The sequence below is a fragment of the Lepisosteus oculatus genome, chromosome 17 (genome assembly GCF_040954835.1).
Source record: "Lepisosteus oculatus isolate fLepOcu1 chromosome 17, fLepOcu1.hap2, whole genome shotgun sequence".
Taxonomy (NCBI): domain Eukaryota; kingdom Metazoa; phylum Chordata; class Actinopteri; order Semionotiformes; family Lepisosteidae; genus Lepisosteus; species Lepisosteus oculatus.
The window spans coordinates 499,162-525,850 of record NC_090712.1 but is presented as its reverse complement, the minus strand read 5'-3'; the positions used below and the strand labels follow the sequence as shown (position 1 = coordinate 525,850).

At 45.6% G+C, this 26,689-nt stretch overlaps 1 protein-coding gene across 5 annotated transcripts; it reads left to right on the top strand.

The window, feature by feature from the left end:
* The first annotated feature begins 619 nt into the window (after positions 1-619).
* Positions 620-26,020, top strand: LOC102683881 (ribosome-binding protein 1). Of its 5 annotated transcripts, none has more exons than XM_015362558.2 (24): positions 620-849; positions 3,867-4,605; positions 11,131-11,279; positions 12,846-12,968; positions 13,600-13,752; positions 13,852-13,970; positions 14,311-14,464; positions 14,641-14,779; positions 15,345-15,532; positions 16,570-16,607; positions 16,680-16,770; positions 17,130-17,222; positions 18,288-18,380; positions 18,790-18,855; positions 19,349-19,438; positions 19,962-20,054; positions 20,147-20,218; positions 20,817-20,912; positions 21,251-21,334; positions 22,355-22,438; positions 22,866-22,949; positions 24,376-24,474; positions 24,986-25,135; positions 25,541-26,020. In XM_015362558.2, the coding sequence occupies exons 2-24, from the start codon at positions 3,894-3,896 to the stop codon at positions 25,577-25,579; spliced, it is 3,009 nt and encodes a 1,002-aa protein (XP_015218044.2). In that variant the 5' UTR covers positions 620-849; positions 3,867-3,893; the 3' UTR covers positions 25,580-26,020. The 5 variants fall into 5 exon arrangements, with proteins under 5 accessions (XP_015218044.2, XP_006638551.2, XP_015218043.2 ...); XM_006638488.3 differs by having other exon boundaries at positions 11,128-11,279; positions 24,992-25,135; XM_015362557.2 differs by having other exon boundaries at positions 11,128-11,279.
* The last annotated feature ends 669 nt before the right edge of the window (positions 26,021-26,689 follow it).

Genomic DNA, 26,689 nt, shown 5'->3' with positions numbered 1-26,689 from the left:
CGGGCTAAAGTGCCTACTCTAGATACACTGACAAGATCATTTAATATTAAATTAACTGCACAAAAAGGCCTAAAATTGTTTGAATTGGAAACTAGGTGAAGCATATTTAAAGATGTGCCACAGGCACATTCCTCTAAAACACTTTGTGTCATTCTAGATAATGCTATTATAAATAAGAATGATGAAGATGGTGTTACGGATTTCTGTTAAGTAATGCCTGACCGACGTCCTCAGGAATTGTGAACAAACAGAATTGAGTATAAATGCACAGCGTGTGTATAGTAATTTAAAACGGTTTAGCTGTAGTTCAGAGCACACACAACATCTTCTAACCCCTCGTTACTCGCACACCTCTTTGCTGAATTCCCTCTCCAAATTCCAATAAATCACAGGACCACCGGGCGCCCCCCAGTGCTAGGCGCGCCGGCTCTTGTAGTTCATCAATCCCTTGTCAGCCGCGTGTGAAGGCTGAGCGGAGGAGCCGGTAAAAAACTACAAATCCCACTTCTGTTTGCCCCGCCCCCGTACAGAAGGGTCCAGATTCCCTCACGTGATTGGGCAGGATCCAATTAATTGATCGAATTCTAGCCAATGAGCGTCGCGGCGGATTAAAAGTATGTGGGCCACGGGCCGGCGTTCTGCCAGCTCACAGAAAGTGCCACGACTCCACAGACTGTGGCTGTTGCGAGGCATTTAAGCAGTGGGCTGGGGGAGAGAGGTATCTGATAGAAAATTTGAAATAAAGAAGGAAGGACAGAAGAAAAAAAAATCCCTAACAAGCAGAAACAGAGCTTTATTTTTTTCCATCCTTGAGGCTGAGTGCGCCTATCCGAATCAACTGCAAGTAAGGTAAGGTTAGCCAAAGAGTGTGGAAGTCCAGTGGTTTGCTGGCCAGACTGGACTTCGGCTAGGAAGACCGACCCGGGGATGGAGGGATCGCAGCTTCGTTTTAATGAATGAAAGGCAGTAAGAACTCGAGATGTTACAGCGGTGAAAGTCGTGGAAGAGTGACATACGCACAAACTAGCGGAAAACTGTCTTGCCAAGCCGTCCAGCGTTCTTAATTTGTTTAAAATATGGAAAAAAAGTGTCTGGAAGTGCTTCTCAAATTTCAGTTCGTGAAATTTAAACTCCATCTTCTAAATATGATCGTGTTATTCAATCACGGTTAGCTGTGGCTAACGCTGTTGTAGTCTTTTTTTATGACTGTAATTTCATAGGCAGATAGCTTCTCTTTGTATGTAGCCATCTATGTGAGCTACATATTTTTAAAAAAAGTTTTTCTCAGTTTGTATAGTCCGATGGTTTCCAGCTATGGCAGCTGAAGTTTCTTTCTTGAGAGAAATGTAGTTTCTGTTTGCAAAATACGTTTTGAGCAAGGAAAAATAACTTTCCAGTATAAAGAGTTTTGAGATTCTTTGGAAGGCGGAGTCATAAAGTTAGCCATACTTAATTTCTCGAAGCCCCATTTGTAATTATTAAAGAATTCATGGGGCTGTAATCCGGGAATATTTGATTACGTGTTCAAAAACGTTGCACGGGCACAGCGGGCTGCTGTTGAGAGCCAGCAGTTAGTTTACGTGTACAATGTCACTGTTGGACAACCCGTTTCATTGAACTGTTTGCGAAAATGTGTCTGCAGCTGTTGGCGTCGAGTCCAGATGTCTTAATGAAACACCCCTTTCTCCATTTTCTGGAGAATAGCTCTCGGATGTTGTATTTTTCTGTTGATACCCAAGCAATCTACAGAGCAAATCAAAACGGCTACTTTTTATCGCCGTTTTTGTTTCATCTGAAATTTTATTTTGCAAACAGAAAATGCAAAAATGTTTTAATATACTACAGCGAAAAGACCAAAAAGTGCTAGAACACTTGCATAATGTTCACTTTTGTCTCATCCGTCTTTGAGGACGTGGTCCCCTTGGAAGATGAGCAAACTTTTCCTCCATGAAGCTGCACTCCTTGCTCAGCGCTGCTTGATTTTAGACCTTGTATGGCGTTTAGATAATGTAATTGCCCTGTAAGCAGTTCGTTGCTGCTGTCGGGAGTGTGGCTGTGGGAATGCCTGTTTTGTGCGAATTGGGCTGCCTTTCGGCCCGTGTAAGCGAACCTGGGTCCGGTTCGGTGCCGCTGGGTCCTATCGCCCGTGAGGGTACGGGCTGCTTCGGAGCCAGAAAATTTGTTTTCGAGTTGAGTAATCGATTATTTTGTTACTTATTAAAAGAAAAATAGAGGCAGTACTTACAAAAGCAGCCAGTCCTCTGCCACCAAGAAAAAAGTAAACTTTCCAGCAACATCTTTGCCATACAGTTGTGCAGTCGGTTATACACCTGGATACGCGGGACAAGGTCTGCACTTCAATAGCACACTGATTGCGCTTTTTCTTTAGATAACCGCATACTTAAGTCTTAATCCGCTAGAATTCCTTTCCTGCCATCTGCGTTTGGAGTTGGGACCTTGCAGAATGCATTCGTGTAACTTGAGGGAGGTTAGCGCTCTCTGCCCTGCGTTAGTTGGAGACGCTGGTCTTGTGCTGCAGGACTTCCATGTCTGCCTCCACTGCTGTCGCCTAAATGTTTAATTTTGCAAGTCTTAAGTGACACTGTACACAAAGCTATCCGTTATAGTTGTCTTGCATGATATTCTGGTGGTCTTGCCACCTGTCTGTGGCAATAGGTTGGGTAGGTTTCTCTGTGGGCAGTTGGCCATTCTGAGAATCTGTTCTGAGGTTGTTGTTGATCCACTTTAACTCTTAGGGATATAAGTAATATATAAGTGCATATAAGTAACGGCGCGGTCTTTGTGTGAATGAATTTATCATGGACACTACTTATTCCATCAGTCCAGTTTACAATCTGCAACTTGTAAGGCCCTCTACTACATGAAGGTTTGATCCTTTACATCTGTTTAAGCAATCTGATTTAAAAGTATACTTGGATTAGGACTTTTCTAACAGTTCTAGTGAAGTAAATATCTTTAGAGTAAAGACTCTGCAGGAAGGGTTGTGGAGGAGCTCTGAGCTGCAGGGAAATGGTGTGAGTTCTTGCTGAGCTCTGTTCAGGTGCTGGGACTACCTCACCTGAAGCTCCTCCCCCAGCAGTCCTGTGGCAGCTCTGCTGGCCAACGCAGGAGGGCTGTGATTGGACGAGCTGCTCCCCAAGGAATCCCTTCAGAATGTGAAAGGGGCGGAGCTTGGAAGTGCTAACATATGTGAAATTTATCGTGTCCCAGAGAGCGAGAGAACAGCCTAACTGTAAGTGTGTATGGATGGTCTGTTTTTGTGGATTGAAGTAAACAGGCCAGTCCTTTTTTTAAAACTTTTTTCCAAGTTTAGCTGGCGTAAATGGTTTGGGCTGAAGTCTGTTCTAAGCTTATGAAAGAATCCAGGCTCCCACAATTTGAGTAACAAACTAACAGTTCCTATGGTGATAGGGGAAAATCACTTGCTCAATGCAAACCAAGTTGTTCTAGTTTGTCTAGTTTCTCGTTTATGTGATATTGTGATCTTATTTTGTTTCCCTATTGCCTTCATACTTATCAGTATACGCTTTGGCCGTGGTTGTTTTGTAGGAGACATCCTCTCTTGTTGGTCTTTGAACCCAAAGTGATCACAGTCCTAGATAAGTTGAAGCAAGGCAAAAAGGACAATAAAACTCCGGTTTAAGATTTCACTCTAACTTGTATAGTGCAAGCCATTGTTTGTTTAGCTTCCAGTGAGGAGAGTGGGGTATCCTGCCTGAATTAATACTGGAGCTTCTGTTTCTTTCTGCTCATTGAGACAGCAGTAGCTATCATAGCAGTTCCTTCCTTGTTTTGACTTTGGAGATGCACTTTAATGATCTGTGTGTCTGACCTCTTCCTGACAGGTCTCATTGCACAGTAAATCGCAGGAGATGGATATCTACGACCCCCAGACTCTTGGCTTCATGGTCTTCGGTGGCTTCATGGTCATCTCTGCCATCGGGATTGCCCTGGTCTCCACCTTCTCCATGAAGGAGACCTCATACGAAGAGGCGCTGGCGAAGCAGCGCAAGGAGCTGCAGAAGACCCAGCCTCCCCGTGTGGAGAAGAAGAAGAAGGACAAGCCCTCAGAGAAGAGAGGCCGCTCCAAGAAGAAGGAGGACAAGCCCAACGGGAAACTCCCAGAGCCAGAGCCCACCCCTGAAGCCAGCGAGACCGTGAGCGAGTCGGAGCCCGAGCCTGCCCCTGTCCCCATGCCCCTCGTGACCCCTGCACCCCCTGCACCCCCTGTGCCGGTTGCCCCCGAGCCCCCAGTCATAGCTGTGGCTCATGCCCCTGTCCTGGAGCACCAGCCTGCCCCCTCCCCCAAGGACAAGAAGAAGCGAGAGAAGAAGGTGGCTAAAGTGGAGCCCGCACCCAGCCCAGCCTCCGCCTCGGCTGCCACCTCTAAATCTGCCCCCGTGCTGGAGGCCGTGACCAAAGAGGTGCCCGTCATGGCAGTGCCACCGGTGGGTGCCCAGCAGAGCAGCCCAGTGGCTGTCTCATCCCCTTCCAAGAAGACGGAGGCAGTTGCTGGCCATGATGAAGCCAAGCATGATGGGCCTTCCAAGAAGAAAGTGTCCTCCAAAAAGAAAGCTGAGCCACGTGAGTCTTTTTTCCTATTGATAATCTTTCATTTGCATTGCTAAAGGTGACTTGTTGCTGCTGTTGGTTCTCATACCTTTCCAGTTGAGGCACCCAGCTGCGTGGCAGGGTGGGGATACGCTGACTCTCCTGGTCCCACCCTGCCCCAATCTGTCACGTGTGCCAAGGGGCCAGGTGCTTTGTCCTTCGTTTGAGGTCTAGTTACTTATTTTATTCCAGTAGCCATGTGCTATGAATCAGAGATTCCATTATTGGTTACAATTTTGCTAAATCAATCTTTTCAAAAATAAAATCACCCCAGAAAAGGTTTAAGTAAGCTACATCTTACTTCCATGTTCCTGCTGTCACTCTAAAACTCACAAGTTATTAACGCTCATTTAGAAACAGACACCCTGTCAGACAAGGGGGGGGGGTGGGGTGATCTGATATCAGCAGCAAAAGCAGCTGACTGGTTAATCATAAAGCTGATTGTTATGAAATGTGCCTGGTTTTGAATCTATGGCGGTATTCTCAGATGTGGAATTCCCGTGTAACCATGGGAGATGGTGCTCTTGTGGCAATAGACTGCTCTGTGATATTTCACTGTGCAGGAAACACTTCAGTGTCATTCTGAACCGCAAAGTATAGAAGTAGAATCCGTACTGGGAAGTAGGAAAGGAAGGGGCACAACAGCGTTTTCACTGGAGCATCTTCAGGATCCTTCATCAGCGCCCACAGGCCTGAAGAGGCTCCACAGCTGTGTTTCTCTCCTTTCTGCAGTGTTTCTTTGTAAGCAGCATTGCTTGGATTGGGCCTCAGAGCCCTAGACAGAATTAAAACAAATTTGGATCTTGTTGGTAAGATCATGTATGAGGGGATGTGTAAGAAGGTAAATGAGCTACTGGCATATTCAGTAATTTCGCCGGTTATGGTTAGATAAGATGAGCATACAATAACGGGGAATGTTCTCCCATTGGCTGGTTTCTAGATCAGTGAGATAAACATGGATCTGGACTCTGTCCAGTATAATGGTGGTCAAAAAGCACAGTTTATCCTGTCTGAAGGAATGGATAATTTTCCCTTGAGAATCTTAGTCATGTTCCTTTAACAGTCTTGCTTTTCTTAGCTTCTGACTTTGGACAAACAGGCTAAAAGAATAGTAAATTTAATTTAGTTAATGCATTTATCTCTTGATTTAAAAGGTAACTGTCTTTGAGTACCATTTAAATATTCAGAGTTCCCTAAACTAAACCTTCTTTAATAAAACAAACTTTTTTGTTAAGTAATCATAACACTAACTTATTGGGAAGCTTGGCGTTTTCAGGTTTCTGATATCCAATAGTACAAAATACTCTTTTGTGTTGATGGACTCCTTGAAGAAGCAGTGGGGTTGTGGGAATCTGGAACAAGCTGCCCAGCCATGCTGAAGATGTCTAACCACTCTGAGGGATTGTAAATGTCAAATGAGTTACCAGATGGCCTTCTTTCATGTGTAACCATTCTCAGAAAGCAGAGGGGAAGTATATGATGGCCACTATTGGACCAGTTTGCACATGTGTAAGGAATGGGGGTGGGTGGGAAGTTGGATGTTACTTGGGTGCTAGTTTTAGGGAGTCCTTATAGCAATGCTGGGGAATAGAAAAGGCTGGTGTGACGTGGGTGCTGTCAATCAGATAATGATGCCAGCAGAAACTTGTAAAAGGTGTTCTAGATGTGGTTTGCATTAAAATCCATTTTACAAAGCACACACTCCAGTCACATTGGGTCTTTGTCCTGAGTTGCACGATGATCTGGGCATAGCCTGGAGGCCTGCATGCATGAGCAGTGGATTCTGTTGTCAGATTTTGTAGATGCTCCATTGCTTCCTTCACACTCCATCCCCAGAAGGCGAGAGTTCTCTTCTCGGTCTAGACCTGCCATAAATACTGTTGAAAGTGTTACAATTAACTGTGGACCCAGTAAATTGTAAAGTCTAATAGAGGCTATTGTTTTCCCTTGAGAAGGGAGGAGCAGGAATGCTTTTAAATTGTTAGGGAGCCCCATTTTTAATGTATATGTTTTTCATTTTTTCATCCCTGTGAAGTCCCCAATGTTCACAATGGTTCCTGAAGCATCTTCACAATTCCATGGTAGCTGATGTTCCATTTCTACCAGTTTGAGAGGCTACATCCATTGAAATGCATTGGAGATTGTTGATTTTGTCAAATATCAACAATGAAAGCGAATTGGGAAAGAGTGCATACAGCATACCTTATGATAAAACATTGTAGGTATGTTATAGTTCATGCTTCTGGCTAACTTAGTATAAAATTGTATAGATGGTTATGAATACACTCCTAGATGCAACAAACTGTTTTGAGTTTTTAAGGTTGATGAAAAGATCTTGCTTGAACCAAATAGTCAAATGTTCCAGAGGTCTTTGTGCTCAGTTTCCACATGCTTGGGTGCTGTTATGGGTCAGTAGTTTCGTGGTTGGTTGTCAGGCTGTATTACTGTTTTAAGTGCATCTGTTGGAACTGGAAACTCTGTCTTCACATTACATCAGTCTTGAATTGTAAAATCAAATTCCAGCTCTTTAGCCAGCTACACAGCACAGCTTAAATATTGTACATGTCAAGTATTTAATGGGGAGACAAGGGCATTGAGTTAAGTGCTTCTCCACTCTGTACAATGCCTTTAATTTCTGCTCTACTGTTAAATGCCTTAATTCAAGGTTTTTTTTAATTCCAACGTGAATGTAGAAATGCATTGCGTTGCAATTGTTCGGAACTATTCGAGTCAGGTTTCCAATGAGCCAGCTGAGCTGGGGATCTCTTGGATGGGCTGTGTGCATAAGTGTGTGGCTTAGGAGTCCATGAAAGAGCAGTTCTTTTGTGGAGGCAACAGTGGTCTATATTGTGGAAAGGATCCACCTCCGTACTCGCCCTTTACCTAGGACTGAACTGAAAAGGTGAGTATTAGGACATTAGGGGTTGATATAGGAGGTTTCTGTAGAGGATTAAAAGCCACAATGTGGTAGAGCTCCGTGGTGCTGTGCCAGCCTTGGAGAATCCTGATTATGGAGCACCCATCCTTATGAACAACATAACATGGATCAAGGTATTTCAGGCAACATCTAGAACAAGGTATTTCAGAGGTGAGTTTCCTGTTTAGCCTCTCAGTGCCTTGTGGTCTGGTGTAAATGAGATCCTTGCAGGCACTTGACTATTCAAAGTCTTTGAAAGAGGAAATGATAAAAAGGAACTCTCATTTTAGAAATAGGTGCAGCACAGTCCATAAATGGTATAAGTCATCAGTAAAGACATCTCATTGGGGATTAGTGAAAAGATGACTAGATTTTGATCATGACTAAATCGCACACTTGGAAGTAGTTTTTAAAAACCCTCAGAGTCCAGCGGTCATTATAAAAATTCCTTGTCTTGTGCTCCATCCTGCATTAACCACATTTGCCTGGTCTGCAGCCATGTGAACGCCTGTAATACGGTGAGTGAGCAGGAGTTTGAGCCTGTCTGCTTCTCCTGCTCTGCAGCAGCTTATAATGGGAAGATGACAGTCTCTCATTGCCTTTTTTGGACTTTCATGGTTTTTTTTTCTTGTTCAGCATATGAAGGGAAAACTAAAAACGCTGCAACAGCATATTTAGCTGGTTTACAATTCAGGAGGGGAAATGCAGTCAGTGGTGCATTCCTGACGTGTTGCATCACTGTGGAGTAAGAGGGCTCGCGATCCCTCTGGTATGTCTTGGGGAGCTGAGCTGCTGAAGCAGGATGGAGGGACGTGTGCCGGGTAGCTCAAGGGCTGTGTGCTGAGGGTGTGGGAGGCAGGGCTCTGGGCAGCTGCTGCACAAGCTGGGAGCTGAAAGCTGTTCTGCCGTCTTGGGAACCTTGTGGAAACTGCTGGTCCTCCACAGCTATCCTGGGAGACTGAGTCTGGCTGTTGGGGAGTGGTGGGGGGGGTTTGCTTGGAAACATCGGGGTTTTTAATCCATTAGATTCTTCAGGTGCTTGGCCAGGTCCTTGTCCTCCAGGGGATCCCAGCAATCCTGGGCCCTGTGTCTGCATCCCAACATGGGGAAGAAACACCTGGCAATACACTTGCGACCTGACGGCTGTCTGAAATGTTGAAAGTTGAGATTCATAGATTTGCTAAGCAAAAAAAATGCATATTTAACTTATGGTTTTTCAAACCTCTGATTTTAAATTGCCATCCTCCTGCATCTGCATATCCGTTGTGTAATGTGCTGGCGCCTTCTCAGAAACACTTCAGGATTGTAAAGATGGTTTATTGCTTTAAGTACTGTTTATGACTCCTGAAAACAGGCAATGCCCTTTAATCTGCATTAATCATGAGAATGGAAAATGTGTTCTTGTAGTTTGTGGCTCTCGAGCACAGACTGGATTTGACTTCTGCTCTCAGATGGGTGCTGGGAAGGGCCCAGGTCCTGGCTGAGAGCAGTGGAGCTGGAATACATTTTGGGAAGAGTGACTCTCCAGTTAAGCAAAACTAAAAAAAATGGCACCCAGAGTTAAGCCCTTTTGCTTTTACAGACTTGCTGTCCTTCACTCTGAAGAAGTTATTGCACTTCCTGGTTGGGTTCTGGAGATGCAATGTAACACTGAGGCTGTGTTGCCAGGGACACTATGTATTTAACCCCCTTAACCTCTTTTAAGTCCTTTTAGATAAAACATTCTGATATTTCACAAGGTTCAGGGACTGAAACCCTTTTTTCAAGCTTCTGATCTGACAGAGTCTGCATGAGTAAGAAATTACACTCTGCTTAATTTGCTTGGAGGCTGCAGCTCCTACAGCCTTGTCATGATCTCAGCTCATCTGCAGGAATGGCTTTTCTACAAGAGTCTTGCTTCTCACACTTGAGCTGTACGTTGGCAGTACCTGGTGAATGTGTGTCAAATGAATGTTGTTGCCTAGCTTTAAAGATGAGCCAGTTGTGTGGCAGGGGTATTCAACGTGCAAGTCTGAGCCGTTTCACAACAGAAGGAGCAGAGTCTGAAAAAACATGCCCGACTGACGCCTGTGCTTGTCTTTCTACATAATGCCAGCTTCTCCAGCAGGACACTTATATTGGATTCACTTTGGCTCGGTGTTGTCTTCACTGGTCACAGCTCTGTCTGCAAGTGGTCGTCTGTCTCAGTGTTCAACAAAATCATGTCCTGCTCTCCTCTGGAAGCATTTTTCTTGTAGAATGAAATATTTTTGCTGTGTTAGCCCTCCCTGACCTGTCTGTTCTTGATGTTTGGGTAACCTCATTTAAATACAAAAAGGCGTTTTAGGCTATTAGACTGGAGCAGCTGCCATGATGCTTACTGTGAAAGCCACTCTATAAATGTAACACTCCCTCTGTAAACCACTTGAGAACCCTCTCCTCCGGGCAAATTACATCAGCACGTTCAGGCACTCTACTGTTGTCTGTTTAGCCGTCTCGGATGAGTGCACACACCAGTATTTACATTAGCTAAAAAAGCACTTGCTTCCTAAAATAGAACTTGCTATAGATGGCTTTAACCCCTTAATGATTTAAGAGTGGCAGTAATAAATGCTGCAACAATATGTGGGAAAGGCTTTCCCCTGCAGGGGATGGGGCTGTAAGAGCTGTTAATTTCATGAATATGTAGAAGTCTCTGCCACCTTCACAACAATAGGCGTGGAGATCTGTTACTGTGGGATGTTTATACCAGTCGCGCTTGGCAGTGCCCTAACAGGAGTGAGGGAGGGCTGTTTGTGCCCTTGGTGCCGTCTCTGGCTGGTGTCGCAGATGGGGCTGGTCCACGCCATGACTTGCTGCGCACTGCCGAATGAGCTCATGATCCGCTTGTCCCGCAGCTCACAATCGCAAGGCCTGTCCTCGGAGGAGGGGGCAGAGCTTTGGACCCGTTCTGGTATAAACAAGTTCTCTTGCTGACCTGACCCTCTGGGGCGTCGCAGCTGCTCTTCCTGTTTGGAAAGAGGTTTTAAAAGGCATTTTTATAGAGCTTTTTCCATCCCAGAGGATCTTGAAGTGCTTCACATCTGGAAGGGTCCCCCCTCCTCTACTGTGCTTCACACACACCTGCACCTCAGACGTTAACTTTTCCCAGAGTTCTGTCATCTAGTAACAGGGCAGAGAGCGAAGGCTGTATCCATCCAATATAAGGCTATTAAGGTCCGGTTTATTCTGTATGCAAGTTCACATTCTGCTTTTTTCTACCTTATTCCCCACTATCCACCCCTCTCTAGAAATCTCACGCTTGCAGTTTCTGCAGCTTACAGAAGCGTTTATCGCAATGGAGTTGCCTTGTTATACCTGTTGCACCAAGTTAAATGACAGAACTATTGAGCTGTGGAGGCCGGGGCTCAGCCTAGCCCGCCTCTTCAAGGTCTTAGGTGATGATGCAACCGTTTTTTGTGGGGCTAAGGTCGCAGGCAGAGTCGTGCTTGGGAATTAGGGGGAAGTGCGGGACTTATTTCCTTCCTTGCGGGGGGGAGGCGTTTCTTGAAGGTGTTTTTGCTCCGGTGTGAAGGGCGGTGTCTGTTCTCGCTCTGCAGCAGCAGCGGATGCCATGGACGCCCCCCTGTACCTGCCCTACAAGACACTGCTGTCCACCGTGAGCAACATGGTGTTCAGCGAGGGAGAAGCACAGCGCCTCATCGAGATCCTCACGGACAAGGCCGGCATCATCCAGGACACCTGGCACACGGTGAGTCCCAGCTCTTGAACAGTGCCCACCGCTTCAACATCGGCCCCTCCTGTGCGCCGGGGGATTGTCGCATCAGCTGCGCTAGACGCATCTCTGCTGCACAGGGGAATGAATCTGTAATTTGTCCTCTGCGTTTATGAAATACCGCTCCTGTTAAGATCTGTTGAAATTATTTTTTTTAAAACCAGCATGCAAGGGGCTTTATAGATTGGTTAGTCTGTAGTCATCACTTATGTTTTATAAAATACAGACCTGCTGTTATGCCAGTATTGACTTCTGTGGAGAATGTGAATAAACCATGTGCGTACCCTGTGTCGGCCAGGTCAGCTGCTAGAATGAGCCATGCAGTTAGTCTTGCAGTGTCTTGCGGTTTTTAAAAAAAAACATTTGAGTGGCTAATCAATTGAGGGTATTTTACTGGATCAATTCTGGTGAAGCACCTGTCTCAAAGGTACAAGAGCAGCTGTACTCAACTGCACTGAAAACACCGGCACAACCCATAACCTTTCAGACATGGTTGTCAAGTCCAGAGCCCTGATCGCTGTTTCACATGGGTATTGTTTTCTGTGTTCATATCTAAATCTTCAGTAAGACTTTAGTAAGTTTCTAAAGTCAAATGCTTTTCCTAAAGGTAGTCATTGAGGAAGCTGTAGGAATCTTGTGAGCTGTAGTGTTGAAACATCTCCACACTGGCTCAGATCCTTTGAGCTTTTTATCCCATTGTGTTGAGAAGAGTGACTGGCATTTTATTTTCAAATGTAGGCCTTCTAAGAAACTCTCTTCAACAAGAGAAACGTCCTGCTTTTTACCAGTTTTTTTTAAGCGTTCATCTTGCGTTTGACTTTCTAAGTTGGCATTAAAAAATTTGGGTATGCAATGATACCATGCCCAGGATAATGCTTATCATATGAGAAAATTATTCAAATGAAAGCGATTATTTTTAATAACATGGAAATGTGGTTTCCATAACAGAAGAACCAGAAAGTCAAGTTAAACAGGGGTCATAACTGATGGTAAGCAGGAGGTTCTGTTACAATGATGGTTTTACCTGTTAAATATCCTTTCCCATCTTGTTCCTCGGTCATACTATTAAACTACCTACTAATTCTGGTGACAATTAAATTCCGAGTGAACAGTCAAGGTTCCTCAGTGAATTGGATGTGTGGGTTTGTGTTCCAGGCCCCCACAACACTTTAATAATAATTACTTACACTTTTATACAGTGCTTTTCTGGACACTCCACTCACAGCGCTTTACAAGTAATGGAGACTCCCCTCCACCACCACCAATGTGCAGCATCCACTTTAGAGAGAGAGATGCCTCCCACTGCCCTTCCCAGACGTGCTACATCCATCTCCAGTTGTGGCCCTTGGCTCCTGTCCCGTCTTGTGTTTGTAGCTTTCCCTGGGGTGGATGTTGCCAGGATTTTGAAGACTAAGGAGATGGGAAAAAAGGATTTTTGTGACGTTCTCATTGAAATGAGGAGCTGATCAGGCCTTTGTGTCCTCTTGATGTCACTATTGTCTTCCTGAAGGTGGTAATTAAAGCATTGCTCTGCTGTTCTAGGCCACGCAGAAGGGGGACCCAGTGGCGGCCCTGAAGCGTCAGCTGGAGGAGAAGGAGAAGCAGCTGTCTGCCGAGCAGGAGGACGTTGCTGCTGCCAAGAACAAACTGCGAGAGCTGAGCAAGGTGAGTGGGCTTACCTGGGGACACATTGTATATCTGCTGTATTGATCTTGCAGAGTCAGGGAGGATATTTGTGTGTATTCTTCTAAAGTAATTTGACTAGAGACCTAATGAGGATTTTTTCTTCCTGCTTTCAAAACTTTCTGTGCCTGGACTTGAGCCCTGCTTGATGGGTATGGAGAATGCAGAAAGGCTAAAAGACATTTATCACATAATTGTGCAATTGTTTTAACTGTTGAATCAGGTTTCTACTTAAACCAATATGAGTTATTGACGGCCATATTGTGCTCGAAGTTCAAACTACTGCTGCTATAATTTATCTACTGGTTGACTTGAAACCTTGCAAGTGTCTTCACCCTAAAACCAGGTTCAGGCTTGCTCCTGTCATGTTGCTGCAATTGGGGGGGGGTTGATAAATCCTTAACAGCCTTTCACTGGTTTTGGTTTGGGTTGTCGGTAGTGAGCAGAGGGTACCAGTAAGAACCAGTGGACTATTTTAAGGATCTAGGTATCAAGAGCTTTGTGCACCGTCATGAGAAATGGGTTCTAGTGAAACACAGTAGGCCAGCTTGTGCTGTGCGGTTGCGAGGTTGTTTCTCCCAGGTGAGCGGTGAGTCCCGTCTCTCTCCTGCAGGAGCTGCATGCAGAGAAGTCCAAGACGGCCTCAGTGGAAGCCAGGCTGAAGGAGCAGCTGAGCTCGCGTGATCAGGAAATCGCTGCCCTGCAGGCGCGCATGCAGGCCAGCTACCAGGACCACGTGAAGGAGACGCAGCAGCTGAACGCCAAGGTCACACAGCGCCTCCCACTTAACTTGAGAACTGTAAGGAGAAACAATCGAAGCCTGTAAATCGAGTTTAAGACCTGCTCTTGTTTTCGTTGTGTGCAGATTCAGAGCCTGCAGGAGCAGCTGGAGAATGGGCCCAATGCGCAGCTGGCCCGCCTGCAGCAGGAGAACTCCATTCTGCGGGATGCGCTGAACCAGGCCACCAGTCAGACTGAGAGCAAGTAAGCAGGAAGACCCTGGCAGGGAGCACCTCCTTCCTATCCCCTTTTGCAATGTCCCGAAGATCATGCCCCATAGATCAGGATTAGCTTTTGGCCTGAAACGAAATAAAACCAGTTTTAGGATTTAATTAAGATGGAGAAAAAAACATCTGTACTGTCGGTAAGGTAATGAAAGTTGCCAGGTGTGGTTTTTCATGAAGCTGAATTAAGTACCTCCAGGCTGGAATCTCTTGACATGTCATAGTGAGGTGTTAGCTGAGACCTCAGTTTAATAATGATTTCCCCAGTACGCTGGGTTGAGTTCTTTGCCACTGGATTGCCAGCGCTGTCCTCTTTCCAGGCAAAATGCTGAGCTGGCCAAGCTGCGCCAAGAGTGCAGCAAACTGAGCAAGGAGCTGAGTGAGAAGAGTGAGGCCCTGCAGGCTGAAGAGCAGCAGCGCAAGAGCCTGGATACCAAGGTGGCTGCCTTTGAGAAACAGATCAGCCAGCTGCAGGTGAGCAGGGACTGCACTGCCCTTTGTGAGACTTGGGGGTGAGAACGGGAGGTTTTTAGGTTATTTTGATGTCTCCCAGATTCTTTGATAAACATTCATTTGAATTGGGTTCCGCTGGGCTGTGGATTGTGTTGCTGTGCTTGACAGTGAGCCTGTGGTCTGCACTGTCCCCGCAGTCCAGCCAGGCTGACAGCGAGCGCACGCTGCAGAAGCGTCTGGACGAAGTGAGCGAGGAGCTGAGGAAGTCCCAGAGCAGCAGCAGCAGCCTGCAGGGAGAGCTTGAGAAGGCCAATCAAGAGATGGCTTCCATCACTGGTCAGTTCTGTTTTTACACCTTCAGTCCACCCTGCTGTGATTCTCACTGGAAGCCTGTGGGCCCTCAGCCCTCAGCATGTCTACGATAGCTGATACTCCGCAGCGCATTGTGGGTGCAGGTTGTAGAGCTTTGAACACGCTTGCTAACTGCAATCCACCCAAACCCAGCAGTGCTCAGAAAAGCGTGTGCAGCCATTTGGGTATTTCGGTCACAGCTGACTGAAAACCCTGCCCAGAGTCAGACCAGCTTGATGTCCCGATTACAGGATGTGCTCTGGACAAGCACTCTCTTACAAGTTGAGCTGCTTGGCCACACCCCAGTCCTCGGCAGGAAGCCTTTATCTGGTTTCTGCAGGCTCTAGTATTCCACCTTGCGTTGCTTTGAAATTTGCCTGCATTTCTTTCCGTGCGGCACTCTGAGATGTTGCTGTGGCAGATGTTCAGTGTGAAACTGATCTGTGCTTGGATTTGGAAAAGTACGTAAATGGAGACCAAAAGTAACGGCTCCCTCCTCCTGAACTCCTGGACAATAAAGGCTGTTAAGAACCATATTGGTGTTGTACAGCGCTCCAGGCGAAGGTGTCCAGTGCAGAGGCAGAGGTGAAGGACAGGTGTGCGCAGGTGGAGAGTCTGCAGTCCCAGCTCAGCCAGGTCAGCGTGGAGAAGACGCGGCTGGAGGAGAGGATCCTCTCTATCGAGGCCCTGCTGGAAGCCAGTCAGAGGAAAGAGTCAGAGAATGAAAAGGAAATTCAGGTAAAACCCTTGTCCTGCAAAGGCAGATGTGGATTTTGCTGCAGACACTCAAATGACCATGATGGATGTTTAAGATTTTAATCCAAACTTGCCCTGCTGAGAAGGGGGACCTCTGACTTGTGGGGACCTCTGAAGGCCAAGTTTCTGTAAATGGACACAGGCATGTGTGTGCTGTAGTTGAAAGCACACCCCTCCTTTAATTGGTTAATCACTCTTTGGGTCTAAAACGAGCAGAATGAAATCTGCAGTTTGAGTTAGGATGTGGCGTTTGACAGGAGGGCAGTACAACATAAAAATTTTGCATTTCTCAAATCTGCATGATAATAATAATTGCTTACACTTATAAAGCGCTTTTCTGGACACTCCACTCAAGGCGCTTTACAGGTAATGGGGACTCCCCTCCACCACCACCAATGTGCAGCATCCACCTGGACGATGCAACGGCAGCCATAGTGCGCCAGAACGCTCACCACACATCAGCTATCAGTGGGGAGGAGAGCAGAGTAATTAAGCCTATTCATAGATGGGGATTATTAGGAGGCCATGATTGGTAAGGGCCAATGGGAAATTTGGCCAGGACGCCGGGGTTACACCCCTACTCTTTACAAGAAATGCCCTGGGATTTTTAATGACCACAGAGAGTCAGGCCCTCTGTTTTACGTCTCATCCGAAGGACGGCGCCTGTTTACAGTATAGTGTCCCTGTCACTATACTGGGGTATTAGGACCCACATGGACCGCAGGGTAAGCGCCCCCCGCTGGTCCTTCTAACACCTCTTCTAGCAACAACCTAGTTTTTCCCTGGAGGTCTCCCATCCAGGTACTGACCAGGCTCACACCTGCTTAGCTTCAGTGGGTTGCCAGTTGTGAGTTGCAGGGTTATATGGCATGCTGGCATGAGATCTTTTCCTTTTAATAAAAGGATCAAGTGCTCTTCTGAAGTGGATTACAGTCACTAATGATTTGAGAAGCTGCTTCCAGGCTCAGATCGTTTAAGAATTAAGCTTACTGAATAGACTTTTTTTTATATTCAAACAGCTCACCAAGGCAGCCGAGATGGAGCAGCTTCAGAACAGGTACATTTTGGTTTTTATACATTTCATTTTGTTAACGTTTTCCATTGATCCTAAAAGACTCTCCTTCTTCAGCTTAAAGGAAAAAGAACATCAGGTTTCAGCGCTTGAGAAAGAGGTTTTCCAGCTCAAAGAGGGACTCGAACAACAAAAGATGAAAAACAATGTAAGTTACCCCTTCTCTGATGGAATCGAGGACACAGCCTGGCACTTCACAGGTTCTGCTTGTATCATAACTGTTATCCAATACAGCTGTGTCTAGATTATCCAGTAATGTTGCATTTCAAACTGTTCTGCCATAGTTCTCCATGTCCCTCGCAGCTGTTGGAGAATTGATGCCTTTTTAAAGCTATTCCTTGTGGTGTGACACTGTAAAACTATTTTACATGTCTGATCAGTTACTCTGCAGACGTTCTGGTAAAGAGAACATGCGGAAGACGGTAAGGTGCCAGGGGTGTCTTGCAGCCAGTGATTGTAACATTTCTTTGAAGCCCTGGTTTGTCACACCCACCTCTCTCCTGCCAGGATCTTCGTGTGAAAAACTGGGAAGCAATCGAAGCGCTGGCATCCTCTGAAAAAATGTGCGAAGAGAAATTGAGTTCTGCTCAGACTGCTAAGGTTAGGAGCCTGAAGCATCAGGTTTTTACCAAGACCACAATGAAGCCAGAGCTGTGCAGCAGGCAATGGAGATCTTGGTCAAGTTTTGCAAACTGTAAGCTGTCAGAGAGCTTTGCTGCAGTTTTCAGGCTTCGCTTCCTGCAGCTGCACTACCACCTCCTGGCCGCTCAGGAGCACAGCAAGCTGTAGAACCGCTGTCTGAATGGGTGAACAGTGTGTGCAAAGTTGTCTTATAAACAGCTGCATAAACTTTTGCACTCCTGTCATGTGGTTTATAGAACAGCTGATCTGACATATTTCTTAAGAAGACCAGCTTTTGCCTGACAATAAACAAGAATATTTTTACAGTTTGCTTAACTTGGCTTGGACATAATCCAGAAAAGCTTATCGTATAGCGGTCTTCCTTTTTAAAAAATGAGGATGTTTTTAGGGCAGTTAAACATTTGAAGGACTTTGGCATCAGAAAAGGTAATATATAGTGACTTGTCTTTACTTTCCTAGTTAACATGATAGAGGTTAATGTTTGCTTTCTTTAGCTGCAGTATAAGAGGGCAATAACTACTTGGGTCATACTGATGGCATTCCTCACTTTTTCCCTCTACTGTTGAGAAAACTGTCGCGTCTTCTGACCTGCACAGACCACTGTCCCTCGTGTTTGTGCGATGCATTACCCACGGTTCACTGCTGAATGTAGGGGGGGCTTATCTGGACCTGCTGCCCTTCCTCTTCCTGAGCACCACCTGTCCATGGAGACAGACCTGGGGTGTTCTCTGCCACTTCACTGCACACCCCTTTACCTGTGTAACTGCTGGGACCTACTTCTCCTCCACTGGCCTGATTCACACATTCTGGGCTCTTGATTTGGACTTCCTTATGGAGGTTTTGGTGTGTGTACACGTGGATATGTTCTATAGTTCTACTGCTTGCTGAGTTTCACTGGCAAGAATTGTTTTCTAATCCACTTTCCCTTTATCAGTGGAGAGCAGAATATTCCAGTGTTTAGTAAATGAAGTTTTTGGGGGAGTCGGTCCTGTTCTGCTTTCTGAGCCCTCTGGCTCTTCCCAGGATGCTGCGGAGCAGCTGCTCAGCCGCTGGCAGACGGAGACGAAAGAGGCGCTCCAGATGCTTTTCCCTCAGATCCCTATAGACACAGAGCAGGTAATCAGATCCTCTCCGGTGTCCTGGTTTTGTCTAGTGAATAGGACTTTATCACAGTCAAACTAGGCATCTGTCTCAGCATGCATAGGCTGCAGAGGAACAGGTAAAGGTTTATTCCATACTGAAAGGAAAAAGGGCAACGTATTGGCTGTGGCGCCCTTTCACCTGAAATGTCTTTTCCTTTCAGCATGGAATAAACATTTACCTGATCCCTTACCACAGTACATGGATGCAATGGATGTGGGTCTTGCTGATGTCAAAGCCCAGGAGCCTTCTCGGCCTGCTGTTGGCTCTCTGTTCAAGTTCCCCACACTTCCATTTGCACTGTGGCTATTTCTAGATGATGCACAGTCTGTCCTGCTGCTTTTCTGCCCCTTTGTTCAACTGCAGACTTTTTCTTTCCCTCCAGAATAACTGGTTACTGGAATTCAAACAGAAAGCACAGGAAGCTCTCAACAAGAAAACAGAATCACTGGTGAGAACCGCTTTTTAAAAGTTTCAGATCAGTCAGGCTCTGAAAGGCTGACTGAAACAGTTACATTTGATGCTGTTCTGCTCCCTTAAGACACACGGCTCTCTTCTGATCTTTTCCCTTGGGTAGAGCCTTTGCATGTAAAATGCACTAATTTAAAGACGGCAGTGGGTGTCGGAAATGGTCTCTCCACACTGTAGAAGCTGCTTGATGTACTTCATCGAATAACTACCACTGCTAATGTAGTAGAGCAATACATGCCAAATGACCACCTCATGTTGTACATTCTCTGTATTCTTCCAGAGAACCTGTTGTCATAAGACATTCTTCAGGCACTCAGTGGGAAAGGCATTTCTGTGTTGCCTGAGTTCAAAAGAGCCACAGTTGTGACCAGAATTCTTCTCTGGGTGTCCAGGAAAAATTGGCACATGTCCAAGACAGACTGGGGTGGGGTCACTGCACAGTATAACATTTGAGCTTTTAACTATTGTTTCAGGAACTCCTGCAGAAGCTGAAAGAGGCAGAGGAGTCTCAGACTACATTACAGGCAGAGTGTGAGCAGTACAGAAGCGTTCTTGCAGAAACTGTAAGTGAAGTTCAAAATGCACTTCAAGTATAGCCATCTGGGTCATGACTCCTGATCTCAATCTCATTTATCTTTCTTAAGGTCCAGGAGATCTGTGCAACCTGGCCTGTCTGTGTTCTGATCTTTGCCTTTTGTCTTCTCCTTTGTCAAACCTTTGGTATCAGCTGAGGATAGCTTACCACAGGGTGTGGAGTCTGGAGCAGCAGTTGGCAGGCAGATGCTCCAGGGATCGCAAACCTGCATTTTCATGTTATTCCTGCCTAAAACAGGAGATCCTAATTCAGGGTCTGGAATTAGCCACAAAACCTTTAGGTTTTGCCTAAACTCTTATCTGGTCTACAGCAGTTATTTTCACTTTCCTTTATGTAATTTGAAGGACCAATAGCTAGGCTGTTCAAAACCTTCCTCCTTAGTTTCTCTATTACCTGCTCACTTTACAGTAAGTTATGCATGCTGCTGCTTTTGTTACTTTAATGTAGACTTAAGTGAAAAAAGGTTATTAATATTGTGTGTGGTTCTGCAGGAAGGCATGCTGAAAGACCTCCAGAGAAGTGTGGAGCAGGAGGAGCTGGTGTGGAGGGCCAAAATAGCAGAGTCAGAGGAGGAGCTCAAGAAGGTAAAGGGCAGGAAGGCTAGGATGTGTGTTCAAGAAGAGAACTCGACCAAGAAACGGTTTCCATAATGATGTACTCTCTATCCTTTCTGCAGGCACAGGAACAGATCCAGAGTCTGGAGGCGGCTGTACAGAGGCTCAAGCTGGAAAGCCAAAGCACAGAGCAGGTATGCTACCTAGCAGTGGGGGAGCATCGATCCAGGCCAGTTGTGGCCCTGCAGTGTCCCAGCAGAGGAGGAGGATCTGGAATTGTAGCACCAGTTTATTAACTTGTCACATGAAAGAAATGATCGTTTGAACAAGTGCAGTTGGCCTGGGGTGTCTGCAGGTTTTCCAGATCTCTTCAAATCACTGTTTAAGTGGTCCAACCCAATTCAGACTGTGCTAATTGAGGTTCCCAGCTGCATTGAGGAACAGTTTCTCTTATATTTAGCACCTCAGTATTTTAACTCTTCAGGGGTTGCCTTGTCAAGTGCTTCCAGGCTCTGGTCCTGCAGGGCTGTGATGTTTGTGGGTTTTCATTCCACCTTTGCTTTTCATCATCTTGGTCTGTAGCTGTTAGTTAAGCTGATGAAGAAGAGTCCAGCAGCTTGTGCCCTCAAGGACTGGCATTGTGCAGCCATGTCCTACTCTGTACAGAGTTTTGTGAGGGTGGTAGTCCTAGACCATGGAAATTCTAGGAATGTTGACTTGAAAATGTGCAGTGGTATATGTACACTTTTCATTTCTAAAGTCTTCTTTGCTTAAAGACATTTTTCTCTATAGCTGAAGGAGCAGGTGATGCTTCTTGAGGCTCAGCTAGAGAAGCAGCTGGAATCTGCTAACTCAAACAGTCAGAGCTACTGTGAAGAGGTGGCACAGGTGAGTGTGACCCGAGGAGGTGGTTTTTGATATTGATTGGCATAGTGGGAGTTTTGCGGTAGCGAAGATCTTCTCTTTCAGCTTTCAGAGCAGAATGTTCTCATTTCAATGTTTTCTCTATGGTCCCATGATTTCTGATTTTGTGAGTCTTTTCTGTTTTACAACATCCTGTTGTGTGTTCACAGAAAGCATTGGTTCTATTCTTTTTATTTAGGGTTTGGGGATACCAGTTCAATTAAAGAAATAATTGGTTAGTTTAAGACCTAGTTGGACCACACACTAGGAGCCCTTCTGGATCTGGTGTAGGTGCTGACTGATTATTTTTTCATCCTCATTAGCTAAAGGACTTATTGTCGGAGTCCCAGAGCCAGCTGGACGTGGCCAAACTAGACACACAGAAGCAGAGTGAGGAGCTGGCTTTGGTAGGTGCACCTGTTTGCAGGGCGAAGCCCAGGCTGGGGGCTCGCGTCTATCCCACGATCTGTGGGGAATCTCCAGGTCTTCAGTCCTTGTTTTGGGGGACACAGTGCCACTTCACCACTGTTGCTATTTTTCTCTCAAGTCATGGTGTTGTATTCTGGCTCTGATGTGCACAGGCTCTTTGGAGGACAAAGCTCTGAAGGGTGATCTTACCCATTTCACAGACAAGATCATGCCATCATGAAGAACTGCGAAGGGACATCTGGGCTTTCTTGACTTTCCATACTATTCTGCTGTTTCTGAAAACTTAAAAAAAACTGTACAGGATTGCAGTGGTAAACTGAAAAAATATTTAGTGCAACATTTATAAAAACTTGTCATTAAAAGCAGAGAGTCCTTAAACTAGGAGACCTGAAACGTACTCTGGTGTAGTATTGGGTTTTTATGTTGCTGCTTGTCCAAAAAGTCAGTTATTGTGCCCCTAATGCTAATGCACAGCAGATCAGTTGAAGTGCCAAATTACTTCATCCATTAAATTTAAGGGGTAACTTTTGGGAGACCAGGTTTTACAAACCCAGAGAAGAGTCTACTTGGGAACTGTCATGGCACCTTTAATGACTAAGTAGCCAGGACCTTGGTTTAACATAGGATAGAACATCCAGCAGCTGTTCCTACTCACTTTCCTGGTTGGTTTGCGGATTGATCGAGTACCACCTTCTGGTTCACCAAGGTTACAGAAGCACACTGGTCCTACTTGAAGGTCTCCCATCACAGGACTGACCAGACCCCCCCCCCCCCCCCCCCCCTGCACAGTCTGTGAAATTTGATGAGATTAGGCTAGAAACTGGTAACACTGCTCACATTTGACTGAACTTTAAGCCTGCGCATGGATCGGTGTTGATTTTGACATGAAGCAAGGTCCCCATTGGGCAAACCAATGTTCTGTTTGTGACCCCGTGTCTGAGCCGGGAGTTGGTGCTGTTGGTTAGGTGTGCGTGATGAGTAAGAGCATCCTGTTGCAGGTCAGGCAGCACCTTCGCGAGATGAAGGAGCACATGCAGGACGGAGAGGCAGCTGGGACGCGGGGAGAGGTGCAGCCCAGCCAGGTTAGCGTGCCAAGGCCAAGGGCCATTTGGGATGCGTTGGACAAAGCAGCGCAGTGAAATGCAGTTGCCACTGCAATGTCGACTGCTGTGATCTGATCTCCTTGAGCCGTGATAGCCATTCAGTCCAGGGCCAGCAGCTGCATGTTACCACTAACGCATCGACTGGCCGTCGCTGTCTCCCGCTGGCCTTCAGACAGGGCCTGACTCGGGCTGCTGCTCGTCTGGGAAACGTGCTGCATGTGCTTCGCAGACACTGCTAATCCTGGATGTCTGTTTTCTTACCTTCAGCATGGTTGCGTTTTCTCTTCTGTTCTACTTGGTTGCTCCTGTGCTGCACTAGCTCTTGGCTTTCTCTCCAGTTGTTCCCTCACTCAATCTCTTTGTGCTTTGCAGCGCTTGGACTGATTACTGAATTTGTTTTCTTCAGTTACAGTATAAGCTGACTCAAACCATCGAGAACCTGGAGAGTGAGCAGGCGCTCAGGCAGCAGCTGTCGGAGGAGTTTGAACAGGTACCTGCTCCTTGCTGTCTGCATGGCTGACATCCCTCACATTCCAGCGATTCCTGCTGGTCTGTATGTCCTGCCTTGAGCAAAACAATCTGCTCCCAGGGTTTGGAGCTTTTGTTGGGCTTTAATTGAATGCTTTTCCAGCCTTTGATTCTTTTGTGATGTTTGATTATGTGCTGTTGGTTCTGGTTTTATCCCAATTAATTTGTAGTTGGAGTGCCTTCCCCCCCCCCCCCCCCCCCCCACCCAGTTTAGTAAAACCCTGTTTATCGTGCTCTTCAACACACAGCAGGTATTCCTCAGGCCAGCCTTCTGTTATCACCTGACAGGACTTTGATGCACTTATCTCCCTCTCTCTGCCTCCATGTTAAAATCATGGCCGGGCCAAGGGCAGTGCAGTTAGTGCCACTGTGACCATCTGATGTCGGTTTGCGACCCTGTGGCTGAGCTGGGAGTTGGGGTAGGGGTCTGGACTTAATCTGCAGGTCTACTGGCTGGGGGCCCCCTCTCTTTTTGAGGCTCATCATCATCTTAGGCAGTCAGGAACATCCGCTTAATTGCTTCAGATAAAAGTGGTACTTTATCAGAGAGTGGTAAAAGATGTGCGTCTGGAATGTTTTCACCACTTTTAGGCATATAAGGCGCTGGGTGAAATTTTGAAGGCTTCATGTCTTTGCACCAGGGAAGAGCTGCCCATGTTTCTCTGTGGCAGGGCTGCTCGACTGTAGCTCAAGCGTTTTAATGAAGGGTCCAAAGAAACCCTTCATTAAGGGACGTACATTTTTTTTAAAAGAAATACCCAAAACTAAAGAACCATCTGGCCTGAGGCTGGGTGAGCTTGGGGACCTGTACATCCAGAAGAAAAACGACTGCTATTCAAGCTGTTTTTGAAATGTACATGGGATTTCCCAGAGCAGATGTTCAGTCACTGTCCGCACTTGTGGATGAGTACAGGCATGCTCAAGTGTTGGTGTGAAGAAATTACCTGTAGGCAACAGGGTGGGAGAAAGATGGCGAGCAAGACTGCTGAACTGCGGAGAGACTAATGTAGTGTTACAACGTTTTACAATCAAATGGCTGAAAGCTAGGTAGAGAAGTTTTCAGACCTAACGTTTCCAGATCTTTCACTGCAATTAAATCCCTTTACCGGTTGTTGCAAGTAATGTGAAAGATTATAATAATTGCTGCTACTTAACATTGGTAACTGTCTAGGTAGTGCTAGCAGTAATTGGTGGGTGTAAAACAGAAGAAACTAGCTCTGCTTCCATAAATATTTAAAGGCATTTTTTTAACCACTGTTGGCTCTGAAAGAATCTTGGCTCCAATGATTAAATTGAAGGTGTACCCAACATACTGCACCTCATCCTGTACTGAAGTGTTCATCTCGTACAAGAGCTCTTTGAACTTGATTTTTTTTTATTTCCTTGAGGCCCAGAAATCAGTCTCAGATCTGCAGGCAGAACTAGATGCGCTGAAAGTGGCTGGAGAAGCCCCTGTCTCGGACACAGATGATGTCGTGCAATTAAAGGTAACTGGAAACTGTCACAGGTTGGCCTATGAGCACCCAAGACTCCCAGCCCAAAAGATGACCATCATACCCACTCTGTCACAAGAGCAACCTCCTGGCATGAGAGCTATGCACTGCTGAGGACTGAGACCAGGGGTGAAGCGCTCATACAGACTGGTTGATCTCAAGCAGCTGTTCTGCCATTGTAACGGCACTTAACCTCCAGGGTGAACTGCAAAGCAAAATCCCGATAAGAGATTCCTTTTCCTGTTAGGATGGAAGAAGTTACTAGACTGTCATGAAAAGTACAGTGTTATGATTCACTACAGCTATACCTTATCAAACCAGTGCCCTTGTTTCTAATAAATCCTTACTTATGTGAGAAATGTAAACTGTCCTTCATCTGTGTTGCACAGCAGTTCCTTTGTTAGACAGGGATCAGTTACCTGAATGCACATCATCCCCTGAAAGATGCAAGGAAGGAGCTCTGGAAACGGCAGTTTGAGTTGGATTTGCTCTTTGTCTCTGTGAGTTACAGGAAAGACTGGAGAAAGAGAAGAAGTTAACCAATGACCTTGGACAGGCGGCCACAAAACTGCAGCAGCTCCTAAGGGCCACCCAGGAGCAGCTGGCTAAGGAAAAGGAAACTGTGAGAACACTGCAGGAGCAGTTCCAGGGAGAGGTAATTCATAGCTGTGACCACAAGCACAAAGTAAAACTGGACACTGACAACTGCACCACCCCTCAGTGGAGATTACAGTTCAGATCTTGCCAAGAGCTGAACGAAAGGCTCTGCTGAACCAATCCCTGTTAAAGGCAGGTCTGAGGTCCTGCGTGGGGTTTGTTTCCATAAAACAGGGGCACTGATGTGGTTCTCTCTTTGCCTTGTGCTCCTCTATAGCCTGGTCACTGCATTTAGATCACAAATCAGTAACGTATGGTATCAACATCATCCGATCATGAATAAACACTTTTTACTAGATCAGCTGTAAACCATTAGATGTTTTAGAAGTTCAGTAAATTTTGTTTGCTAAACCTGAAGTTTGTAATAGATTCCAAGTCACTGTTTAATTGTTTTCTCTTTCAGGATAAAAATGAGGGGTTGAAGGAAGGAACTTCTGTTTAAGACCACAAGACCGAAGAAACACTACACTTGCCAAAATGCCTTACAATTACTATAAAATTATGCATTCCTCATCTATATGCTCTTTATTGTACTGTAGTAATGTAAAAATGTTAGAGAACTGAATTTCACTGAGGGAGAAAACTGCAGATACATCCCATTTAGTACTTTATTTTATTCAGACATTCCATTGTGATGATTGTGACTCCGATTTGACCAATTTCCTGTCTGATGCTCACAGATCTCCCAACAGCTCAGTGTTAAAAGGGAAACTGAATGTACGTTTATGTACACCTAATAGTGCAATTTTTTTTTGTGTTTTGTGGAAGTTTGAAAGGGGAGGAACATTTAAGGTACACCGATGCTAAGTGCCTCTACACATGTAGCTGGTTACCAACATGAACATGTGAATTTGACAAAGAATAAACTACCATGTAGCAGTCACTTTGTCTCGTTTGGTTTCTTATACACAGCCATTCAAATGGATGTGAACATGAACAGTCATTCCAGAAATTCATACCCCTGATGAAAACCTTTAATTGAGTGAGTTGTGGATTGGATGTCTTGCTTTAACCAGTTTTAAAAAATGCAAAGGGATTTGTCATACATTTGAGAACATAAAGGTTACACTTATTCATGCCTTCATTATGTTAAAATTCTACATTTGTGGAAGTGTAATGTTAGCCTCTAAAGGGTTCTGACTTCCTGGGGTATAAATAGTCTTAATGCATAGAAGTAGCATCAGCATCATGGTGAAGGTAGGAGAGCTCCTGGAAGATTCCAAGTAGTTTCTGACCTCCACAGGCTTTTCCACAGAGGAAAGGCTGTACAGTTCACAAAGTTGAACCTACCATCTGGTATGTACAGGAACAGAATAGCAGGGAATACACTTGCATTGCCTTCCTTGCCAGAGTTTGCTGTAAGATTGGGTGATTCGGTAAGCAATTGAATTCCAAGACCTCCAGCTGTGAAAGCTGTTATCTCAAACAAGCTGGCATCTTCAGGATACAATGTGTCAAACTACTCTATGAAGGGGTTTGTGTCAATGTGGCTTTCATGTCTGGGATGCAAAGAAGTCTCTTCTGATGGCAAACCCCATCTGTTAAATGGGAT